Source organism: Balaenoptera ricei, chromosome 2, assembly GCF_028023285.1.
Source record: "Balaenoptera ricei isolate mBalRic1 chromosome 2, mBalRic1.hap2, whole genome shotgun sequence".
Taxonomy (NCBI): Eukaryota; Metazoa; Chordata; class Mammalia; order Artiodactyla; family Balaenopteridae; genus Balaenoptera; species Balaenoptera ricei.
Genome location: NC_082640.1, coordinates 70,816,616 through 70,838,087, shown reverse-complemented (window position 1 = coordinate 70,838,087; position 21,472 = coordinate 70,816,616). Strand labels below are relative to the sequence as shown.

The window sequence follows — 21,472 nt, the reverse complement described above, 5'->3', positions numbered from 1 at the left end:
GACCTGGGAATCTTTAACCCAGGGAAGAGAGCTGTCTCATGGAAGAGTGTTATGTATGGCTCCCAAGAGTAAACCTATACACAGGAGGTAGAACTTTGGTATAAATATGACTTCAAACCAATCACAGTTGTCAAGATGACAGAAGCTGCTTTAGGTGGTGAGTTCTCCATCCCTAGAAATGATCAAATAAAGACCAGACCACCACTGGGTAGGAGTGTTGTGAAGGGAATTTTGCTGAATGATTGCACTAGTTTCTTCCTCATACTCAAGCTTTTAGATACATTCTGAGAAGAACAACAAAAAATGTGGGGAGAAACTGGGAAGGAAACAAGCAGGGCAGTTATTTCCCATTAATCTGTTGGCTTTGGATTGCAGGGAGATGTGGCTGAAGCTGAGAGCACAGGTGAAAGGACAGGTAATGAGGTTAAAACTCCTGGTGAAGGTGAAAATGGAGAGCAAAGTGGAGGTGAAGCTCGACCAGAAGGTGAAGGTGAAGAAAAAGGAGAGAATGAAAGTGAAGGTGACATCCAGGCAGAAAGGAAAGATGATGAAGGTGAAGGTGAAATCCAAGCAGGAGAAGATGGCGAAATGAAAGGTGATGAAGGTGAAACTGGAGAGCAGGAATTGAACGCTGAAAATCAAGATGAAGCCAAAGAAGATGAGAAAGGTATAGATGGTGAAGAGGAAGGTGATGGAGGTGAGAGTGAAGACGAAGAGGAGGAGGAGGAGGAGGAGGAGGAAGAGGAGGAGGAGGAGGAGGAGGAGGAGGAAGAGGAAAATGAGGAGCCTTTGTCCCTGGAATGGCCTGAGACCAGGCAGAAGCAAGCCATTTACCTCTTTCTTCTGCCCATTGTGTTCCCACTGTGGCTGACGGTGCCCGATGTCCGGAGGCTGGTGAGTTTGCCCAGCTGTCCCCAAGCTGTCTGTCCCCAGGGAGGCTGTGGGGTCTCTCAGCACTCCCCCTCAAGAGGACGGAAGGGACAGGACAAACCAGCTTGACAGGGCTCAACTACAGAGAGGATCTGGGATGGAATCTGCAGCTCTAGTGGGGACCGTGCACCTAAGGGGACACACTGATGGGCTTGGGAGGCCTCAGAATGTGCTTGTTTCCATCACTATAAGCAATGTGAACTAACCCCTCCTCGAATTCTCAGTTTCTTGATTTTAATATGGGAAGGATGCCACTGTACACCCTCCATATTGCACAGGGATATTGTGAAAGCCCAGGGTGATAAGTGCTGTTTCTACCCAGTATCCCTGTTTATAAGGAAAGGTCTGACTAACGTACTCCACCCAAAGGGGAACCGTATTCTGTCTCTGGCTCCAGAGAGGGGTGGGGTGGGGAGAGGTTGCTGAAGCCAAACCAGGTACCGAGATTGGTCTGGTTCCAGGGCAAGCAGGTAACTCTTCAGTTTGGCAACTGCTGAACCCCCTCCTGTGTGGACTCCCCTATGGGCCACCACCCCCATCCTTCTCAAGGTCCTCACTGGAGACAGAGATGGCAGCTCAAACATCTCCACCTCCTCTCCATGACTCCTCCAGCAGATCTCTTCACTGATACTGGGGCTCCCTCAGAAGGGCCAGAGACCTTTAGCCTCTGCAACTTATTTCTCTTCCTTTTCAAACAGGAGGCTAGGAAATTTTTTGTTATCACCTTCCTGGGATCCATCATGTGGATAGCCATGTTCTCATACCTCATGGTGTGGTGGGCTCACCAGGTGAGTGTGCGGCAGGAACTAAATCCTGCATTAGCAGGTCAAAAGGACTTTTTTCCTTCGGGGTGAATTTCCGGTACCCAGGGAATAGCGAGGACCAAGTGAATTTGTAGTTTATACATTGTAAAGGCTAAAAAGTAGACTTTATATTCCAGGGAATGTAGTGCTTTTCAGGTGTGGCTCTTCTGTCTTGTAGCATGACAGAAGGCCCTTCACAACCTGATCTAGTTGACCATTCCTTCTTAGCATTATTCCCTGCTTCCTCTGTTCTGTATCCCACACTTCTCTCCACCTGGTGAAATCATACACACTCGTGAGAGCAAGCTCAGTTTTGCCTTCTTTCCGGCATTTAATCAGTCTTCTGAGTGCTCAATGGCTTTGCTGTTCTACCTAGAATATTGCACTTAAGCGCAGAGCTGTATTATTATTTACATGCTTTTCTCTTTCAAGCTGAGAGTAGGGTCATTGTTGTACTGCTCATACTTCTACCTCCAGCCTCTAAAAAGTTCCTGGAACATAGCATGTGTCCGTGGTTCTGGAAATGGAAACTTGACACCAACAGGCCTTTGGAGGAGCAGTTCTTTTGGGAAGGTAGAGGTGTTGTAGTTGGAATGACAATAAGTGGCATCATAGGTGGACTTTTAGTCCAGTTTAGAAAAGAGCAGCATCATTCCCTGAAGCCTTGAGCAGGGACCCTATTCTTTCTCTCCATGGCCCATCTCCCCAGCTGTTAGTTCTGCTGTGACCCTACTTCACTCAGGCCAAGGGAATGTGAACTCTGTGGAAGGTGTTGGTTTTGCACAAAGTAGTATGTGGTTGGTGCTTTGAAGAGCCTCAGATTTTTCACTTGGTTTCTCATTACTGTTACTATTTACCAGGTTGGTGAAACAATAGGGATTTCTGAAGAGATTATGGGTTTGACAATCCTAGCAGCAGGCACATCAATTCCTGACCTCATCACCAGTGTGATTGTCGCTCGGAAAGGCCTGGGAGACATGGCCGTGTCAAGCTCTGTGGGCAGTAACATATTTGATATCACCGTGGGGTGAGTGGCAAAGTTGCTTTCTAAGGCATGTTATGTATGACTGACTGGCAAACACTGTGTTGGCTCTGTCTGCTGGTTTTTTGCTCCATTCACCATTATACATGGAATAAAAGGGCATTTATGTTGTTAGCTTCTGCAAGGCAACAAAGTATCCTCCCTTCATTCATCACAGCCAGATAGGATAATAGAACTAAAATGCTGCCTGAAATGTAACTGACTAGAATTTATAGATGAATTGAAAAACGAAGTCCATTAAATTCCATTACCAAATACAAACGCTCTGCTCACTGACCCCCAAGGTGGAGGAGGTGGGGTTGGAAGAAGCAGTGACTCAGTCTTACTTCCTGACATTCCTGCTCCTTTGCATTTGGACTCCTGCCGGCTCAGAGGTTCTAAAAGCATTTTGTATAAACAAGCAAATGCTGCGTCCTCCTGTATGGGTTTGCTTACCCTGCTCCTCCCAACTTTGTCAGAGCAGAGTGTCTGCGCTATTTTCATTTTCCCAATCACGTTCTGGATTTGGGTGGTGGCTTTGGTTTCTTTAATTTGTATATGTGTGTGTTTGCAGGGTGGGGCAGGTAAGAGGGCATGGGAGAGCCCTGATCACTAATGAATGTAAGGAAATGTTATCCTGAGCTAGGCCTTATCATGATTTAGAGAGTCACACATCTACCAATTTAGGTTAGTCATACAGAAGTCATGAAGTATGAAGAAGACAAACTCAGACCCGGAAAACCTGTTTTAATCTAGGCTCTCCCAGTTATCAGCTGTGAGTACTTGGGCACATAATTCCCTGAACCTTAGTTTTCTCACCTGTGAAATGAATGAATATTTTCTGCTCTATTTCACAGGTTTGTGTAAAAATAAGTGCTTTGTAAATTGTAAAATACTGTTAAGTATATGGCATGATTATAAACATTAAGAATATTCACACTGTTTCTTCCATCTTGCAGCCTGCCCCTTCCTTGGATGCTTTTCTCTTTTATCAATGGATTACAGCCTGTTCCTGTCAGTAGCAATGGCTTGTTTTGTGCCATTGTTTTGCTTTTTCTCATGCTCCTGTTTGTGATCTCTTCAATTGCATTATGCAAATGGAGAATGAACAAGATCCTGGGCTTTACCATGTTCCTCCTGTACTTTGTATTCCTGATAATCAGTGTGATGTTAGAAGATCGAATCATATCTTGTCCCGTGTCTGTCTGAGTCAGTCACTGTTGCTCAAAATGGACATGGATCAGAAAACCATGCCAGAAGTTACTGTACCACTTGTTACATTAAAGAAAGAATGAACGTGATCCAGGAGAGTGAACTGAGTGGGCAGGAGCCTCTGATGTGGATGTGATCCGGACTGAAGTTTATCCCTGGAAACACCTGCAGCTCATTGTGGATTAGGACTCTTCTTTGGAGGGGTGGAGCGCCTACCACCCCTGATGCAGACAGCTAACACATGGAGGCCAGCAGCAGGACCCGAGTCAGAGGATTTTCTAAAATGAGATATTTGGGAGTGAGGGTTGGGACAGGTACCTTAGCAATCAGATAAGCTCCCATGTTCACAGTTCCCTGATTATTCCTGAAGGGCTGCTGATGCAAAAGATGCAGGTGTGGTCTCCATCTCACCCTCCTGGCCCCTGCCCCCAGCACATGCTGCAGTTTACTGTCTCTTTTTCTGTGCAAAACATGTGGTTCTATCAGATTTGTATTCATTACAGGTTCAGTTATTGGTGAGTTTAAAGGAGCAAAGTCTATAGGAAAAAAAGTATAACAAGAATCAATTATCATTACACACTGTAGTCCAGTAAAATGTGTACCAATATTTTATAGCTTAAAAAGGAGGACTACATTTGCTCTCGTTGCATTTCTGAAAAGTGAAATTAAAATAAGCAGCTCAAGAAATTAAAATGTATAATTTGCCATTCAATTGGAAGATGTGGGTATTAGGGAAGGAAAACTACTCTGAGGGCTATTTAAAAATATGTATTTATTAGGAAATCCAAGTTAGTGTTGTCTCCATCAGGTGGGTCACCTTGAGGGATTAGACATTCTAACAAAGCTGTCCTGGCTCTGTGCCCCTCCCCTCTCATATTCTCACCCAACAGTGACAGCTGCACTAGTGAGTGAGAAACAAAGTAATTTTTAAAAAGAGTCTAAAGTCAGTAGAGCCAAATCTGGTTTACAAAGTAAGAGATCCAGTGGGGCAATGCTATTTTTGTATGTCATCCTAGATAGGATTATAAAGCAAGAAGATTGATTTCTTGTGTGGCTTACAAGTGGATATTAAGGCGATTACAAAGGAGAAATTCCAAAAATGCTTAACACAATGACAAGATGGTAAGGAAAAGAGTATTACTACTTCCACGGTAGCTGATGTAAAGGACACCTGTGTGTTTTTTTAAAAATTATTTATTTTATTTATTTATTTTTGGCTGCGTTAGGTCTTCGTTGCTGCACACGGGCTTGCTCTAGTTGTGGTGAGCGGGGGCTACTCTTTGTCGCGGTGCACAAGCTTCTCATTGCGGTGGCTTCTCTTGTTGAGGAGCACGGGCTCTAGGCGCGCGGGCTTCAGTAGTTGTGGCACGTGGGCTCTAGAGTGCAGGCTCAGTAGTTGTGGCGCACGGGCTTGGTTGCTCCGCGGCATGTGGGATCTTCCCGGACCAGGGCTCGAACGCATGTGCCCTGTATTGGCAGGTGGATTCTTAACCACTGCGCCACCAGGGAAGCCCGACACCTGTGTTTTTAAAAATTGTGTGGTTAAACATTTCAGGTGGAAGTTGAAGTGCTCGTATATTAAATACCACTGCTTGCTGCTTTTACTGGCATCAGGTTAAGGGGCACATTAAAAATGAAACAGTGTCGTGGTTATGAAGCCAATGGAACTGAGGTGAATGTAGTTTACGATGGTAAATATCGCTTTAATTACAAACATGAGAGAGGAGTCACTGAAGACTAGAAGATAGCAGGACAAGTGTGATGTGGGAAAGAAACCAAACATTTTGATGTTGAAAGGCTGTGTTCAAAGTCCTTCAGTCCATAATCCATCTTTTAAGACGGGCTGGTTAATTTAATTCATGGCCTCACTACTCCAGGACTCACATTCTTTGGAAATGACTTTCACTAAATTTCAATAAATTGTGAGTCCCAATGATATTTTACAAAAATGGATGTGTTTTTATCCATATCTTTAGGTCATTTAGTCAGAATGCTCGAGAGAAGACAACTGATGAAGAATATGGGATCATGTTCACAGTCCATATTCTTAAATTAGTTATCCTCATTCCTGATTCTGCTGCACTGCCTGGTCTCCATATGCCATGGCCTAAGAACAGGAGGAGAGAGCAGAGCCTATGGAAGGGAGATCCCAATACCAACACTCTGGGCACCAATCTGGTATCTGCCACCAATCTCAGCTGGTCTCGAGGATGTCACCTCCTCACTGACAGCCTGGGAGCTGATGCTCTTCCCCAGAATGACTTATGAGGAGTGATGGACGGTGAAACATCCTGTAAAGATAAAGTGCTGGGCTGCCATTTGATGATTAAAATTGACTCTAATAGTTGAGTATCATTTTTCTGATCCGTTTGCTAAATTTCTGGCATTTCTCTTTGCCTAGAAAGGAAGTTCTGACTTCACACAATGAAGAAAAGAGTCGAAAACATAAAAATGAAGGCTGGGTCTTGATGGATGAGCAGCTGGTGGGGAGAAAGAGGAGATTTCAGGGAGATGGAAAACTTACGTAACTTCTAAAAGATCAATTTGTTATGCTTGAAATAAAAAATTTTGCAATCCATTATAAATCCACAATTTATTAAAATTGTGCTGTTTTAGAGGTAAAGTACCATCTTAAAATGTCAAGATAATGGTTAGCTGGTCCTCTCATTTGATGGGCAAGATGTTCTGTGTAGCTAGTTACATGGGACAAATTCTAGGTATTTCATTCAGCAAGAAAGTCAGAACTGTCCTACGTGAGTGTCTAAATTGGATGATTTCTCCTTCATTCCCCTTGAGGCTGCATTTCCTTGACAGCCCTGGTGATAGGTTTGGGCCAAATTTATAAAAATGTAAAACTCTTCCTAATTCAATGGGTTAAGATTCTGTGTAGTACCAGAAAAAAAGGATGTATTCCAAATTTTAAAAAATTAGTATATGTTTAAATGGTTACTGTACATTATGAACATTATATTGTACTCTCATCAACAGATCTGAAAATGCTTCTATCAAATTATAGGCTTGGCCTTTTGTGATACTCTGAAAGTATCATAACAATTGTATATCCTAATTATCATTTAAAGGTGAGTACCAAAAGGGGCAAGAATTGGAATTTAATATTTAAGACACAGCCTGGTAGATACATTTGAAGAACTGGTTGGCCTAGTGGGCCACAGAATATCCTTGGTTCTGGCCCCCTTCTTTGTGGGAGGGTCCCCCTGCAGGTGCAGCTTGCAGTGTATTTTGGGCCTGGTTACTATGAAAGGTACAAAGAGAGGGCCAGTGATCAGGGTTGTCCATCCCTGTGGGGTCACTAGACCCAGGCAGGACACCCTGGTCTCAGGCTGCCCATACAACCAAAGCATACTTCTGGTCCTCAGGCCCTTAACTGTGATGAGCTGGCAAATCTGGAGAATTTCATTTACAGAAAATTCCAACAGTTGCTCCAATGGTTTTACCACAGTACTATGAAAAGAAAATCTTTAAATACAAAAGGAAGGAGCCATTCAAATGAACAGCAACTGTGGAAAGGCTGCAGTAACTTTAGCAGAAGAGTCTGTTCAATCTTACACAGACTTTTTGAATCAGAGACAGAAATTCCTATATTAATTTGTCCAATACTAATTTTGTAAACAAAAATAATTAAGCCAGCAAATGTACTTACTTTGGGGTCAGAGAAAGAGGGCAGTATGAAGGGATAATAAGATACCAAGTACTGAGGGTATTAAGGTAAACTGGTATGCAGCTACCAGAGAATTCAATTCTGAAATAAAACTTTGTCTTGTATCCAAACAGGAAGGGCAGAGCATGCTAAGACTAGCACAAAGGCAGACCAAGGACCCTCTCAAAGAGGCAGCCTACTCTTTCCCTTCCTGCTCTGAGATAAAGTGCCTAACAGCAGCTTTCAAGTTCTAGTGGGAGAAACAAAAATAAAGCTGGGCAATCGCACATTACCATACAAATGGTTATTTTCTTACTGTATACTTACAAAATATGTAGAAGTACAACATAACTTTTATATGCAGCAGGCTAACGCTTGCTAGCTGCACTAAAGTATCATAGTAATTACCAGCATGAAATAAAATAAAATAAGCCTATCACCTAAAATGTTGAACCAACATTTTCAGGGGCTATTTCTCTACATAGAAAAATGGAAAGATATTTTAAGAAAACCTTAAAATAAAATAAGCTAATGGCTTTAGGGTTTTAAAGCAAAAAACCTCCCCGCAAAATAAGAAAAAAAAAAAAAACCAAAATAAAAATCAGAATATGACCAGACTGCATAACTCCCTGAAAGGAGGAAAAAACTGAATATTGAAATATGATATAAAATATAAATGTATGACATTCAAAACACAATGGGAGGAAGTAGTAAACAAGTTGTACCAGGACATGGCATGATTTATTTTCAACTAGTAAACAGATAAACAAAACTAAGAGTAAGAAAATAAAAGACAGATAATGTAGCAAAAGGGTATTTCTCTCTTAACATGATTGGCCGTGATTCTCTAAAATGTATGGTCAACAGAGATAAAATTGAAGAAAAGTTTGTATGGAGTTATTTCAAAGGATGATCTACATTTTAGTTTTCTTTTGATCAAGGTTTACCACTTTCTATTCATGTTTTAGGTTTTATTTTTAAGGAGTAAATTTGTGCAAATAATATTCCCTGGGGATTGAAAATAGGGGAAATAAAACCCAGTCAAAAGCAGAAACAAAACTTGGTGTCAGGGGAAGGAGATAAAAATTACATTCACTTTTCTAAATGAGTCTGAACCATAAAGAATGGGCTTTACCTTACTTTTTTTTGTCAGATATTTGAAATCAATAAACTGTTATTCATATATATTGCTTGTGTTAAAGAAAAGATAATCAATAGTGAAAGCTGTTCTTATACAAACAGTAACAAAAAACCAGAATAGAACCCCAGAATTCTGTTTGGAGGGATGTTTGTCACTAATGCCAAAAGCCTCACCTATCAAATGTTTCTCTCCTTTGACAACTTTGAAATGATTGTGACTTAGAGAACGTAAGACTGAATTAGAATGTGAAGCGTGGATCTGAATAGGAAAGAAGGATAAGACAAGAGTGGTATTTACAAAAGAGGCAGATACATGTGCATAGCACCAGACTTTTCAAGTAAGCAAGTTCAGCGCCAAACTAACTGAACTAAAATTTTACATTTTTAAACTTTCCCCATTATTTCCCAGAGTAGAAAGCTGTGAAATGTTTTAGCTTGGTGCTATTCATTAGTGGGATGAACTCAAAAGTGTTTTTTCTACAGCTGAACTGGTTCTTAGTCTCAGGACTTTAAGGTATCTCCAGTCCAAAGTGTCCTGAACTCTGCCAGCTTCTACACATCTAATTTAGGACCATTCATTTTTTCCTTCTTTGAAATTGGCTAGAGAATTCCTTCATTATGACAATGTGTGCAAACACACACCACACGAACACACTGAAAATCGATAAATAATTCTAACAGCCAAAGGATACTGTTTTATCAGAATTACCGAAAGAAAGTGATATTAGAAATAATGCGACTACAAATATTTTTTAAGATTCTATTTAATACCCATGGTACTTAAACATTCAATTTACTGTCTATTTCCGGATATTGCTGGATTTTAGATTCCATAAACCAGATTCTGAAGGCGTATTGAAAAAGCCAAGTTCCTCAATATGGGAAATTCTATCTGGCTGTACTTTTAGAGAGTTATTATTTTTCTACTTTTGAAAAAATATTTTGAATATTTATATATAATATATATATATATATATATATATATATATATAATATTAACAGAATACTCCAATAGGTCATATTCCAGATAAACATACTACAATTTGCATCATACCCAATATTTTAGATATTAAAATAAAGGTAGAATTTGGGATAAACTGTCTGACATATTTCCCAACATAAGTGTTCACGTAGAATATTAAAATTTAAATTGATATTTGGCTCTATAAGCTATTTTCCCTGTGTATTGTATGTATCTATTAGCAGTAGAGAAAATTTTGGAATCATGGTATATTGAACCTGATTTTACAGCAGACTTGGAACCTCTCTGGCTTTCCTTCCACAAGGCTCAGTGAGTCAGTCTGGGCAATGCACACCCTTGCCATGACTCACCCACTGCAGTCAGGCTCAGGAGTACTAATATGCGATCCTAGGACAACACTGACACTAGCGCTGACATTTTTGAATCATTCTTCCAAGTAATAAAAAAAATATAGATATACATATAGAGATCTGCAGCTGTACTAATTACTTCAAATAGCAGCAGACAAAGAAAATAAGCACTTAATTACCTTGCTTCATAAGTTTAAGTTCATTTTGTTTGCTATATTAAGTTTAAAAATTAAAAAAATATCAACTTATTATAAACAATTTAAAATATGTATAATACAACTTCATGGTCAAAACATTTGAGTAGTCTATGAAAACAGGAGATACTTTGTTCTTACATTTGTTTAAGTTCCATACATGATTTTCCAATCTGTCTCTTCCAAAAGAATCCATAAAACAGTTGTCTTATTCTATGGGAACCAATTTTGTTTATGGATTTTTTCATCACAAAAATACTTAATTACTTGTACTGGAGAAGAAAAAAAGAAGAAATGGGAAACAAAGTAGCTCTCTCCCACTTGTTAGTATTTTCTTAAGACACTCTGTACATAAACTATCTGAACTTCCTGAACCATTTACAAATGCATTTTGAAAAATTGCAGAAAAAAGGTTAGAGTCTAAAAGTGTTATTTTATACACTGACTACACAATACATATTGAAAAAATACACACACATATCTTAAAGATAAGGTTCTCCAAAGGTTTTTCGACATTCCATCACTCCTGTACTTGGTGGTCTATCACAGTTGTGGGTACTCTTGACTTGACTAGGTGTGAGACGATCATATGCCATCTTGTATTCTTTATCAAATGCATCTGCAAAAATTCATAAATAAAGGCATAAAGAAATTTATATTTGATATTATCAGCAATCAAGTTTTTGTAATACTACAGAACCACAAAATTAGAAGCCAAGAAGGAATCTCTAGGTCATTTCTGCCAACACAGAATTTCAGAGCTGGAATGGGGACCTTAAGAGTCCATAGCATTTAGAGCTAGGTTACACAGACCACTGAAATGTGAAGTACTAAGATGTCAACAGTTTAAAATTCTTCTTTCCCAAATTAAAAAATTTTGGTAAAATACATATAAAATTTACTATCATAACCATTTTTAAGTGCACAGTTCTGTGGTATTACATACATTCATAATGTTGTGCAATCATCACCACTGTCCATCTCCATAACTCTTTTCATCTTGTGAAACTGAAACTCTATACCCATTAAATAATAATACTCCTCTCCCCTCCCCACAGCTCCTGTCAACTCTCATTCTACTTCTGTCTCTATGATTTTGGCTTCTTTTAAGTACTTCTTAAGTGGAATCATACAGTATTTGTCCTTTTGTGACTGGCATATTTCACTTAATGTCTTCAAGGTTCATTCATGTTGTAGCATATGTCAGAATTTCTTTTCTTTTTTAAGGCTGAATAATAGTTCACTGTATGTATATATCCCATTTTGCTTATACACTCATCCTTCAATGGACACTTGGGTTGCTTCCACATTTCAGCTATTATGAATAAGACTGCTATAAACATAACTATACTAATATCTCTTTGAGACCCTGCTTTCAATTCTTCAGGGTATATACCCAGAAGTGAAATTGTTGGATAATGTGGAAATTCTATATTTAATTTTTTAAGGGAAATGCCATATTGTTTTCGACAGCAGCTATACCATTTTACATTACTACTAACAACGCACAAGGGTTCCAATTTTTTCATATCCTTATTTTCCAGAAAATAACCAACACATTATTTTCTGGGTTTTTGATAGTAGCCATTCTATCTAATGGTATGAGATGGTATCCCATTGTAGTTTTGATTTGCATTTCCCTATTAGTGATGTTGAGCATCTTTTCATGTGCTTATTTGCCATTTGTATATCTTCTTTGGAGAAATGTTTATTGAAGCTCTTTGCCCATTTTGCAATGGCCTGTTTTTTTGTTGTTGAGTTTCAGGAATTCCTTATATATTCTGGACATTAATCTCTTATCAGATATATGATTTATAAATATTTTCTCCTATTCTGTGGGATGCCTTTTTACACTGTTGATACCACCTTTTGATGCACACAAATCTTTTAATTTTCATGATGCCCCATTTGCCTGTTTTTTTTGTTGCCTGTACCTTGGGTGTCATATCCAAGAAATCACTGACAAATCCATGTCATGAAGCTTTTGTCCTATGTTTTCTTCTAATAGTTTTATAGTTTTAGGACTCACATTTAGGTATTCAACCCATTTTGAGTTAATTTTTGTATAAGGGTCCAACTTCATTCTTTTGTTAAGTGGATATCCCATTTTCCCAGAACAATTTATTGAAAAGACTGTCTTTACCCCACAGAATGGTCTTGGCATTCTTGTCAAAAATGATTTTTACCATAAATGTGAGGGTTTATTTCTGGGCTGTCTATTCTATTCCACTGGTCTATATGTCTGTCTTTATGCCAGTACGACACTGTTTTGATTACTGTAGCTTTGCTGTAAGTTTTGAAATCAGTGTTGAGTCCTCCAGATTTGTTCTTTTTGAAATTGTTTTGGCTACTTGGGGTCCCTTGAGATTCCATAAATGTTAGGATGGGTTTTTCTATTTCTGTAAAAAACATCATTGGGGTTTTGACAGCAATTGCACTGAATCTGTAGATTGAGTAGTACTGATATCTTAAGCATATTAGTCTTCTAATTTATGAACATGGGGTATGTTTCCATTCATTCACATGATCTTTAATTTCTTTGAGCAATGTTTGTAATTTTCATTGTACAAGTCTTTCACCTCCTTGGTTAAACAAACTCCTAAGTATTTTATTCTTTTTGATGCTACTGTAAATGGAATTGCTTTCTTAATTTCATTTTGGATTATTCATTGCTAGTTACAGAAATTCAGCTGATTTTTGTATCTTGATCTTATATCCTACAACCTTGCCGAATTCATTTATTAACTCTAATATTTTGGGTTTTTTGTTTTGTTCTGTTTTGATTTGGTGTGGAATCTCTAGGGTTTTCTATACATAAGATCATGTCATTTATAAATAAAGATAGTTTAACTTCTTCCTTTCCAATCTGGATGCCTTTTATTTCTTTTTCTTGCCTAGCAGCCCCAGCTAGAACTTCCAGTACAATGCTGAATAGAAGTGGTGGAAGCAGGCATCCTCTTCTTGTTCTGGATCTTAAAGGGAAGACTTTCTGTTTTGCACCATTGAGTATGGTGTTAACTGTGGGTTTTTCATAAATGCCCTTTATTAGGTTGAAGATGTTCCCTTCTAGTCCTAGTTTGTTGAATTTTGTCGAATGCTTTTTCTGTGTCTATTGAGACATCATGTGGTTTTGTCTTTCATTCTATTAATATGGTGTATTACATTGATGGAGTTTTTTATGTTGAACCAACATTGCATCCCTGGGATAAATCCCACTTTGTCATGGCAAATAATCCTTTCTCTATGTTGCTGGATTTGGTTTCCTAGTATTTTGTTGAGGATTTCTGCATCTATATTAATAAGGGATATTGCTCTTTCATTTTCTTTTCTTGTGATGTCTTTGTCTGGGCTTGGTCAGGGTAATAATATTGGCCTAACGCATAGAATGAACTAGGAAGCACTTCGTTTTCTTCTACTTTTTTTGTCAGAGTTTGTGAAGGGTTAGTGTCTTAGTTTGGGCTGCTGTAACAGAATACCATAGACTGGGTGGCTTAAATGATGAACATTTATTTCTCACAGTCTGGTGGCTGGGAAGTCCAAGATCAAGGTGCCAGCAGATGTGGTGGCTGGTAAGAGCATTCTTCCTGGTTTGCAGATAGCTGTCTTCTTCTTGTATCCTCATGTGGCTGAGAGAGGGACAGCTCTCTTCTTTTTCTTTTACTTTTCTTTTTGTTTTTTTTGGCTGCACCATGCAGCTTTGCGGGATCTTAGTTCCATGACCAGGAATTGAACCTGGGCCACAGCAGTGAAAGTGCTGAGTCCTAACCACTGGACCGCCAGGGAATTCCCTCCTCTTTTTCTTATAAGGATACTAATACCATCTTAGGGGCTCCAACCTCATGATGCAATTACTTTCCAAAGGCTCTACTTCCAAATACCATCATATTAGGGTTTCAATATATATGAATTTGGGGGTAGGGGACACAAACATGCAGTTCATAACAAATGGTATTATCCTTCTTTAAACATTTGGTAGAATTCACCATCTGGTCCTGGGCTTTTCTTTGCGGGACAATTTTTGATTACTAACTCAATCTCTTTACTTGTTATAGGTCTATTAAGATTTTCTATTCTTGAATCAGTTTTATAGTTTATGTCTTTCTAGGAATTTGCCTGTCTCTTCTAGGTTATCTAACTTGTTGGTATATAATTATTTATAATAATTATTTTTATTTATGTAAGGTCAGTAGGAATATCCCACCTATTTATTTATTTATTTAATTTTTGGCTGCGTTGGGTCTTCATTACTGCATGCGGGCTTTCTCTAGTTGTGGCGAGCGGGGGCTACTCTTTGTTGCAGTGCACGGGCTTCTCACCGCGGTGGCTTCTCGTTGCGGAGCACGGGCTCTAGGTGCACAGGCTTCAGTAGTTGTGGCATGTGGGCTCAGCAGTTGTGGTTCGTGGGCCCTAGAGTGCAGGCTCAGTAGTTGTGGTACACGGACTTAGCTGCTCTGCGGCATGTGGGATCTTCCCGGACCATCGAACCCGTGTACCCTGCATTGGCAGGTGGATTCTGAACCATTGCGCCACCAGGGAAGTCCCGGAATATCCCCCCTTTTATTCCTAATTTCAGTAATTTGAGTCTTCTCTCTTTTTCTCTTAGTCTAGCTTAAAGGTCTGTCAATTTTGTTGATCTTTTCAAAAACAAACTTTTGATTTCAATGAGTTTCTCGATTTTTAAAAATATTTTCCCTGTTTCTCTATTTTATTTATTTCTGCACTAATATTTATTTCCTTCCTCCTGCTTGCTTTGGGTTTAGCTTGCTCTTCTTTTTCTAGTTTCTTAAGGTAGAAACTGCTTTCACTGAATCTCAAAGTTTTGGTATGTTGTGTTTTTAATTTTCATTTATCTCAAAGTATTGTCTAATTTCTATTATGATTTTTTTGACCAATTTGCTATTTAGGAGTGTGTTGTTTAATTTCTATATACTTGTGAATTTCTTATTTTCCTTCTATTATTGATTTCTCTTTTCATTGTACTGTGGTTAGAGAACATACTTTGTATGATTTCAAACCTTTTAAATTTACTGAGAGACTTGTTTTATGGCCTAACATTTGGTTTATCCTGGACAATATTCCATGTGCAGTGGAGAAGAATGTGTATTTTGTTGTTGTTGGATGGTGTGTTCTGTAGACGTTTCTTAGGCCTAGTTGGTTTACAGTGCTGTTCAAGTCTTCTATTTCCTGGCTGATCTGCTGCCTAGTTGTTCTATTATGGTTGAATGTCTATTTCTCCCTCCAATTCTGTTAGTTTTTACTTCATGTATTTTGGGGCTCTGTTGTTAGTTGCATATATGTTATAATTGTTATAAACAATTAATAATTCTTGGTGGATTGACTGTTTCATCATTATACAATGTCCTTCTTTGTCTCTAAAGTCTATTTTTTTCTGATATTAATGTAGTCACTCTAGCTCCCTTTTTAGTACTATTTGCATGGAGTATCTTTTTCAATCCTTTTACTTTCTATTTGTTACTCTAAAGGAGGCCAAGCACAATAACTGAGAGTAGAAGATGATCAACCAAAAATGTTCGAGACCTCCTAAAATATATATTTAGCTACCTTACTTCTTTTCTGAAACAAGCTTAATGTCATTAGTGATCTGACACAATAGTTAAAAGCATGGGATTGGAAATTAAGACTGCTTGGTTCAGATATGGCTCTGTTATTGCTGTGAAACCCAAGTTTAAGTCACTTAACCTCTTGGATCCTCAGTTGCCTCAGTAATAAAATGGAAATGATAACAGTACCCATCTCATAGGGATTTTGAGGATTATATGAGATAAAATATGGAAACTACCTGCTACAATGTAAGGCACATAATAAGCCCTCAAAAAATGTTAGCTTTCATTATTTATCATTATTATTACCAACATGACCAAAATATCAAAGTATCTTTTACCTTATATTAAAAAAATCAGACACAGTTCTATTATATTAATATAATTTTATATTAAACTAATTAAGACTACCAATATAAAAACACTTTGAAAACTATGCCATGATATATAAATAATACTTGTTATATGTTATGCTGAATTACCTATATCAATGTTTTCTCTTCCCAGTGCCACAAGTGAGAGAAACAGTATTTCTCTATATAAACTCCTGGGGGGAAAAAGGAGTGGAGAAGATATTACTATTCAAACAGTCTATACATATCTACAAAAATTTTTATGTTAATAAAAGCATGAGATATTCTAACAAATCACTCAGCAAACAATATGAATCTGCTTAGAGGAACAATATATTCATTTAAAAGAATGACTTACCTCTGTCTTTTAAAATGAGGACATTTATTCAGTGTCTCTAAAATCTGACTCATTGGTCCATAGACATCATTCATTTTAATGCTTTTTACCATATTTTTCAATAGTTCCTGGTTAAATGAATTATCACCTTTTTGCAATAAATGGACCACTGGATACTTCTGGGCTGTAAAAGAACAAAAGAGCAGATGAAGAAGAATGTTCTGTGTAGAAAGGAGAATGTAATTAAGCAGCAACTGACAGCTATTGAAAAAGTTACAAAGCACTAAAAATAAATTAAGGGCAATAGATAAAAGAACTGAAATCTAAGAATGAGTAAGAAGAAAAAAGGAAGAAATAAGACAAATAATGATAAAAATAAGCTTAAAGGCTCAAATACACAATAACTAAAAATACTGTTTTCCTTAATACAGCCCCTGGAAGGAATTTTAAATCAGCAGCCTGGGATGGAAACAAACAAAAAATAAGTACAAAGAAGAAATAGGGTACAAGCAATGTGCTAAAAACAAAACTCTACAAAACATAACCCCTCCAGCACATACACAGCACCACTCAAAAAACAAAAACAAAAACCCCTTGACCTCCATAGATGATAATACTAAAAACATCAAACTTAACACTCACTCTCAAACAAAAGAGTACGATTTTGACCTGTAAGACAAAAAGTAGTGTAAAATAAAAGTCAGTTACACATTAGTTTAGGCTATTTAAAGCAAATAGTACTCTCATATGAAGGACATCAGCATTCTATGACAGCACTTACTGTGGGCATTCCAGAGGATGTACAACGGCTGTCCTGGATCCTGATGTAATTTCATATTGTCCCACAACATTTGTATTAAAACATATTTACTGTCTTCAGACATACAGTGGCGAGGAATCTGTGTTGAAGAATAAAAAAACATTCATTAATGATCCTTACATGACAATGTTTTGTAAATATTTTATAAAGAGCCTTAAAAATATTTTTTAGGATGCATGTGTGTAAGAGAGAAAAGAGAACAGAAAAATCACTGATTTGTCTGCATTTTATAACCTACCGAAGGGAGATGACCTGAGTTGAGAAGCCAATGATCCCTAAAGTAGCAGATTTAACAAAGTACTAAGATCAGTGAGAAAGGGTACCATGAAGGGCTAATCTTGACCAGCTTATGACTGAGGCTCCACAGAAAGACGAATCCAGGAGCCCCATTCTCCATCAGTTCAAGACCCTAGCGCAGATACTCTGACTGAGTTAATCTCTCATTCACTATGTACTGAAAATCCAAACACATGCACAATCATAGACATGAAGTACAAGAAGGGAGAAGACAAAGTTTCTGAACTTAGACACTTTGCCATTTAGTGCCAGTGACAGCATATGAAAAAGAAAAAAAAATGCTTTAATAGAGCAACATATCAAAAATACGAGTGAACATATAACAAACTACCTAAATGTTAAACAAAAATTCACAGTAAAGGAATGAAGAGAATGGTAGCACATGACTGTGATATGAATTACAGATGTCCAACTAAAGTGTTAGGCTTATTTTTGAAGGAGGTATGAGATGAGGCATGAGTGGGGCAAACTCACAAAGTCTTCTCATAAGAGTCATTTACAGTTTATTCTTGAGGCTATAACAAAAAGTCAAGTCCATTTTGTGTAAACTTTATAAGAAGTCTAAAAAACATGACTGTCTTACCGCTAGACTGTAAGAAGAAAAATTATTTGCAACAATTTTATTGATTCAGATGGTTATTAAAAATATTCAGCATAAAATTACTTTTTTGTCATTAGGAATATGCAAACATTACAATGGTGACAGTAGCACTGGCTTTTAGTTAATTTTTACTCTCATACCTTTGAATACTTGTTACAATGCTCAGAAGAAAGAATCAATCCAGGTAAATTACTGGGTAAGTCAAGACGTCTAAAATACCACACCAGGTTCCAAAAAACAATTGGATGATGGTCCACAAAGTCTGCCACTGTTATTGCATGATCACCCTCATTTTCCAATAAGCTTTCAAGTTCCTTCCATACCACTAAAGGACTAAGATATGGAACAGTGATAGGATCTGGACTTGGGAGGTGCCATTCTAATCCTAAAGAATCCTGTTGAGTAAAAACCATAAATAGCAATTATAAGATTGATGATACTAAATCATTAAAAAAAATTCCTGTCAATAATCTCCATATAATTAGAAATGTAACTGTATCATGTAACAAGACACTCTTCTTAACAATAATAAAATTGAAGCTTACAAGGCTGTTTAGCACAAGGGGAACAAACTCATACGTAAATTATCAATGTCCAAATTGTAAAAAACACCAAAATACATACTGTAGCTCCTTGTAAAGTAGTTGGCAGGCTGCCTGTAGGAATGAGCGTCTGCCCTCCATTGTCTTCCTTATCCAAGGTGCCGTAAGTACTAACACTCCTGGCCATTGGAAATACTGGACATCTTGACAAAGCTGCTTTTGATCTATCAGCAGGGATCTGAATACTTCGGGCACATGTATTTTCGAGCAACTTTGATTTGCTTGGGCATTGAAAAAAGAAAAAAGCGTATCACTGTCTAGATTTACTTTATTTCACTGACCATGTTCTTCTCTTTAGAATCAGAGCTGCACATAGCAAAGTAAAACGAAGGAAAGATGTTAATCAGGCTTTGGCTGGGAAAAAGGATACAGTTTAAAGTAGCCTAGTCATGTTAAATTTCCTTTTTATCCAGTAAACTTTAAATATACAAGAGTCATTCATCTGTTCAAAACATTTAGTGGACAACTTTTATACTGCAGGAACCACAGCAGGCCCGAGGATACAAACCAGAAAAAATAGGCACCTATTCCTTCAGGAGTCAGAGCTAGTGGGAGACAAAGAAAGGGCTATAATAGACCTATGATGAAAGAAGGTACACACACAGATTTGCAGTTTTGCAGTCTAAGCATTCAGGATCAAACAGGTCATGCTAGCCTGCTAGTACTATGTAGGCATTTTCTTTTGCACATGCAGTTACCAATATAGCTTCACTTGCCCAGCTATATCTGGTGTATTTGGCACTTCTCCAAAATGGAGTCGATTTCGGCATTTGTTTTAAGCACAGACTTACTTGTATTAGGCTTACTGTGTAAGTCTTAGTTTGATTTTATAGTTCATCTATCAGCGCCAAATGTTCTCTTAGATTATTAAATATTCCTAAGTAGAAAATTAAATATTGCAAAGTAGAAGTACCTCAGTACTGACTTAATTCCTCAAGAGAGAGAGATAATTAATTAGGAATAAGAACTTGAGATTAAGAATCTATTATACATAGGAATTTAAACCTTAAAATGGTCAGCTAATTCTTTTGTCATTACTTGAAATGTATAATATATGTTGTTAAAATATAGTTCCACATAGTCATAATTACCTATTTAGATCAAAATTCCCTGGAACAGAGAGAACAGATGTGTCAAGACCAGAGGCTGATGTTGAGATACAAGACTGCCTTGTCTGCCTTGAAAAGGAGGATGGAAAATGCATATTTTCTGTAGACGGGCTTGACTTCAAAAAGTATCTGTAATGTGAATCAAAGGAGCTTTTTGAGAAAAGAGATATTCTAGGAAACATGACCCTTAAACATGAAGGGAAAAAAAGCATAAATCATTACCTTCCAGGTCGTCTTAAATCTCTTATTTCGATGTTCAGAAAGGGCAAGAAAAGATTGCCACAAAATGGGCAGGTTGTATTGAGATTTGAATCATCTGCTGTCCAGCCAGCCATGATTTCCTCATCATGGACAAGACAATCACAGGTTCTACAACGAGAGCAGCTCGAGATAAGAACCTATGGGAGAAAACAGCATTTTATAAAGTAAGCCGGTTACTGCAATTACAATTTAAAAACCATTTCAATTCATATATCTACTGGAAAAGTAAAACTCAGAAGGATTCAGAAGTTACAAATGAAAAATGGATTACATTCAGTACATTATATAATAAACTCATCTTTAACTATTTCAGCTAAGTCTGTTCCAAAACTTTTGCCTGAAAGGGAAACTTGCATTTAAGTGAGCATTTTTACCATTATAATTACGTACTATAAAATCTGCCATGATTTTATAAACGGAAAACTAAACCCAAGTATTACTTTGTTAATACACAAAATAGGTATTGGTAATTACATGTTACAGATCTGTGCTACTCAAAGTGTGGTCACCAGTCAGGAGCTGGTCCACAAACTCTTACTGGTTTGTGATGAGCTAAGTAAAGAAACTGAGAAGAGGATTTGGAGACCTTTAAACTAATTGCTGTAACAGCTAAGTCGGTGATCAGTAGATTTTACAAGAGTAACAGCCATGACAGATGGGAAATTAAAAACAGCAACAACAAAAAAAACCCTGGTCTGTCACTACAGACAGTTTAAGAAGCATTGCTATAGATAAATGTAAATGCTGTCGTTACATTAAAATATAGAAATTCCTGAAGCCATCAGAAACTTTGTAAACTGCAACATCAGTGCTCATCATTTATTTTCCAGCTGCATGCAAATTTATTTTCCAAATTTATGCGAATTAGTGTGAAACAGAAACACAAATGTATTTGGAAGCAATTTTTACACAAAAATTAGGGAAAGTTTTTAAGGTGTAAAACTATAACCTTTTTATTGCAAGAAAATGGGATATAGCAGCATACCCAGCAGATATCTACATCAAAGTGACACAAAGAATGAAAAACATGATGGAAAAAGTTGACACAAATGCCAAAACTGCTCCCTGTATCCTCATCCAAAAAGTGTGCCTGCACAGCAAAATTAGTTACAAGTGTTTAAGATGTGAAATAGGGACTTCCCTGGCAGTCCAGTGGTTAGGACTCCGTGCTTCCACCGCAGGGGGTGCGGGTTCAATCCCTGGTTGGGGAACTAAGATCCTGCATGCTGTGTGGTATGGCC

General features: G+C 37.7%; 2 protein-coding genes across 10 annotated transcripts in view; one reads left to right on the top strand and one right to left on the bottom strand.

The window, feature by feature from the left end:
• SLC24A1 (solute carrier family 24 member 1) overlaps nucleotides 1-4,193 on the top strand; it is a 38,828-nt gene extending 34,635 nt beyond the window's left edge. For both annotated transcript variants that reach the window (XM_059912986.1, XM_059912985.1), the window contains 4 exons: nucleotides 376-894; nucleotides 1,629-1,718; nucleotides 2,594-2,760; nucleotides 3,714-4,193. In XM_059912986.1, coding sequence (XP_059768969.1) covers nucleotides 376-894; nucleotides 1,629-1,718; nucleotides 2,594-2,760; nucleotides 3,714-3,963 — 1,026 coding nt within the window. In that variant the 3' untranslated portion in view covers nucleotides 3,964-4,193. The remainder of the gene's footprint in view (nucleotides 1-375; nucleotides 895-1,628; nucleotides 1,719-2,593; nucleotides 2,761-3,713) is intronic.
• Nucleotides 4,194-5,162: 969 nt separating this feature from the next.
• DENND4A (DENN domain containing 4A) overlaps nucleotides 5,163-21,472 on the bottom strand; it is a 130,356-nt gene continuing 114,046 nt past the window's right edge. For 5 of the 8 annotated variants that reach the window (XM_059912977.1, XM_059912982.1, XM_059912983.1 and 2 more), the window contains 8 exons: nucleotides 20,193-20,368; nucleotides 19,953-20,099; nucleotides 18,884-19,082; nucleotides 18,400-18,654; nucleotides 17,323-17,440; nucleotides 16,563-16,725; nucleotides 16,334-16,398; nucleotides 9,528-10,909 (listed from right to left, as the gene is read on the bottom strand). In XM_059912977.1, the coding sequence (XP_059768960.1) occupies nucleotides 10,773-10,909; nucleotides 16,334-16,398; nucleotides 16,563-16,725; nucleotides 17,323-17,440; nucleotides 18,400-18,654; nucleotides 18,884-19,082; nucleotides 19,953-20,099; nucleotides 20,193-20,368 (1,260 nt within the window). In that variant the 3' untranslated portion in view covers nucleotides 9,528-10,772. The other 3 variants (XM_059912978.1, XR_009500805.1, XM_059912979.1) reach the window with 3 other exon arrangements.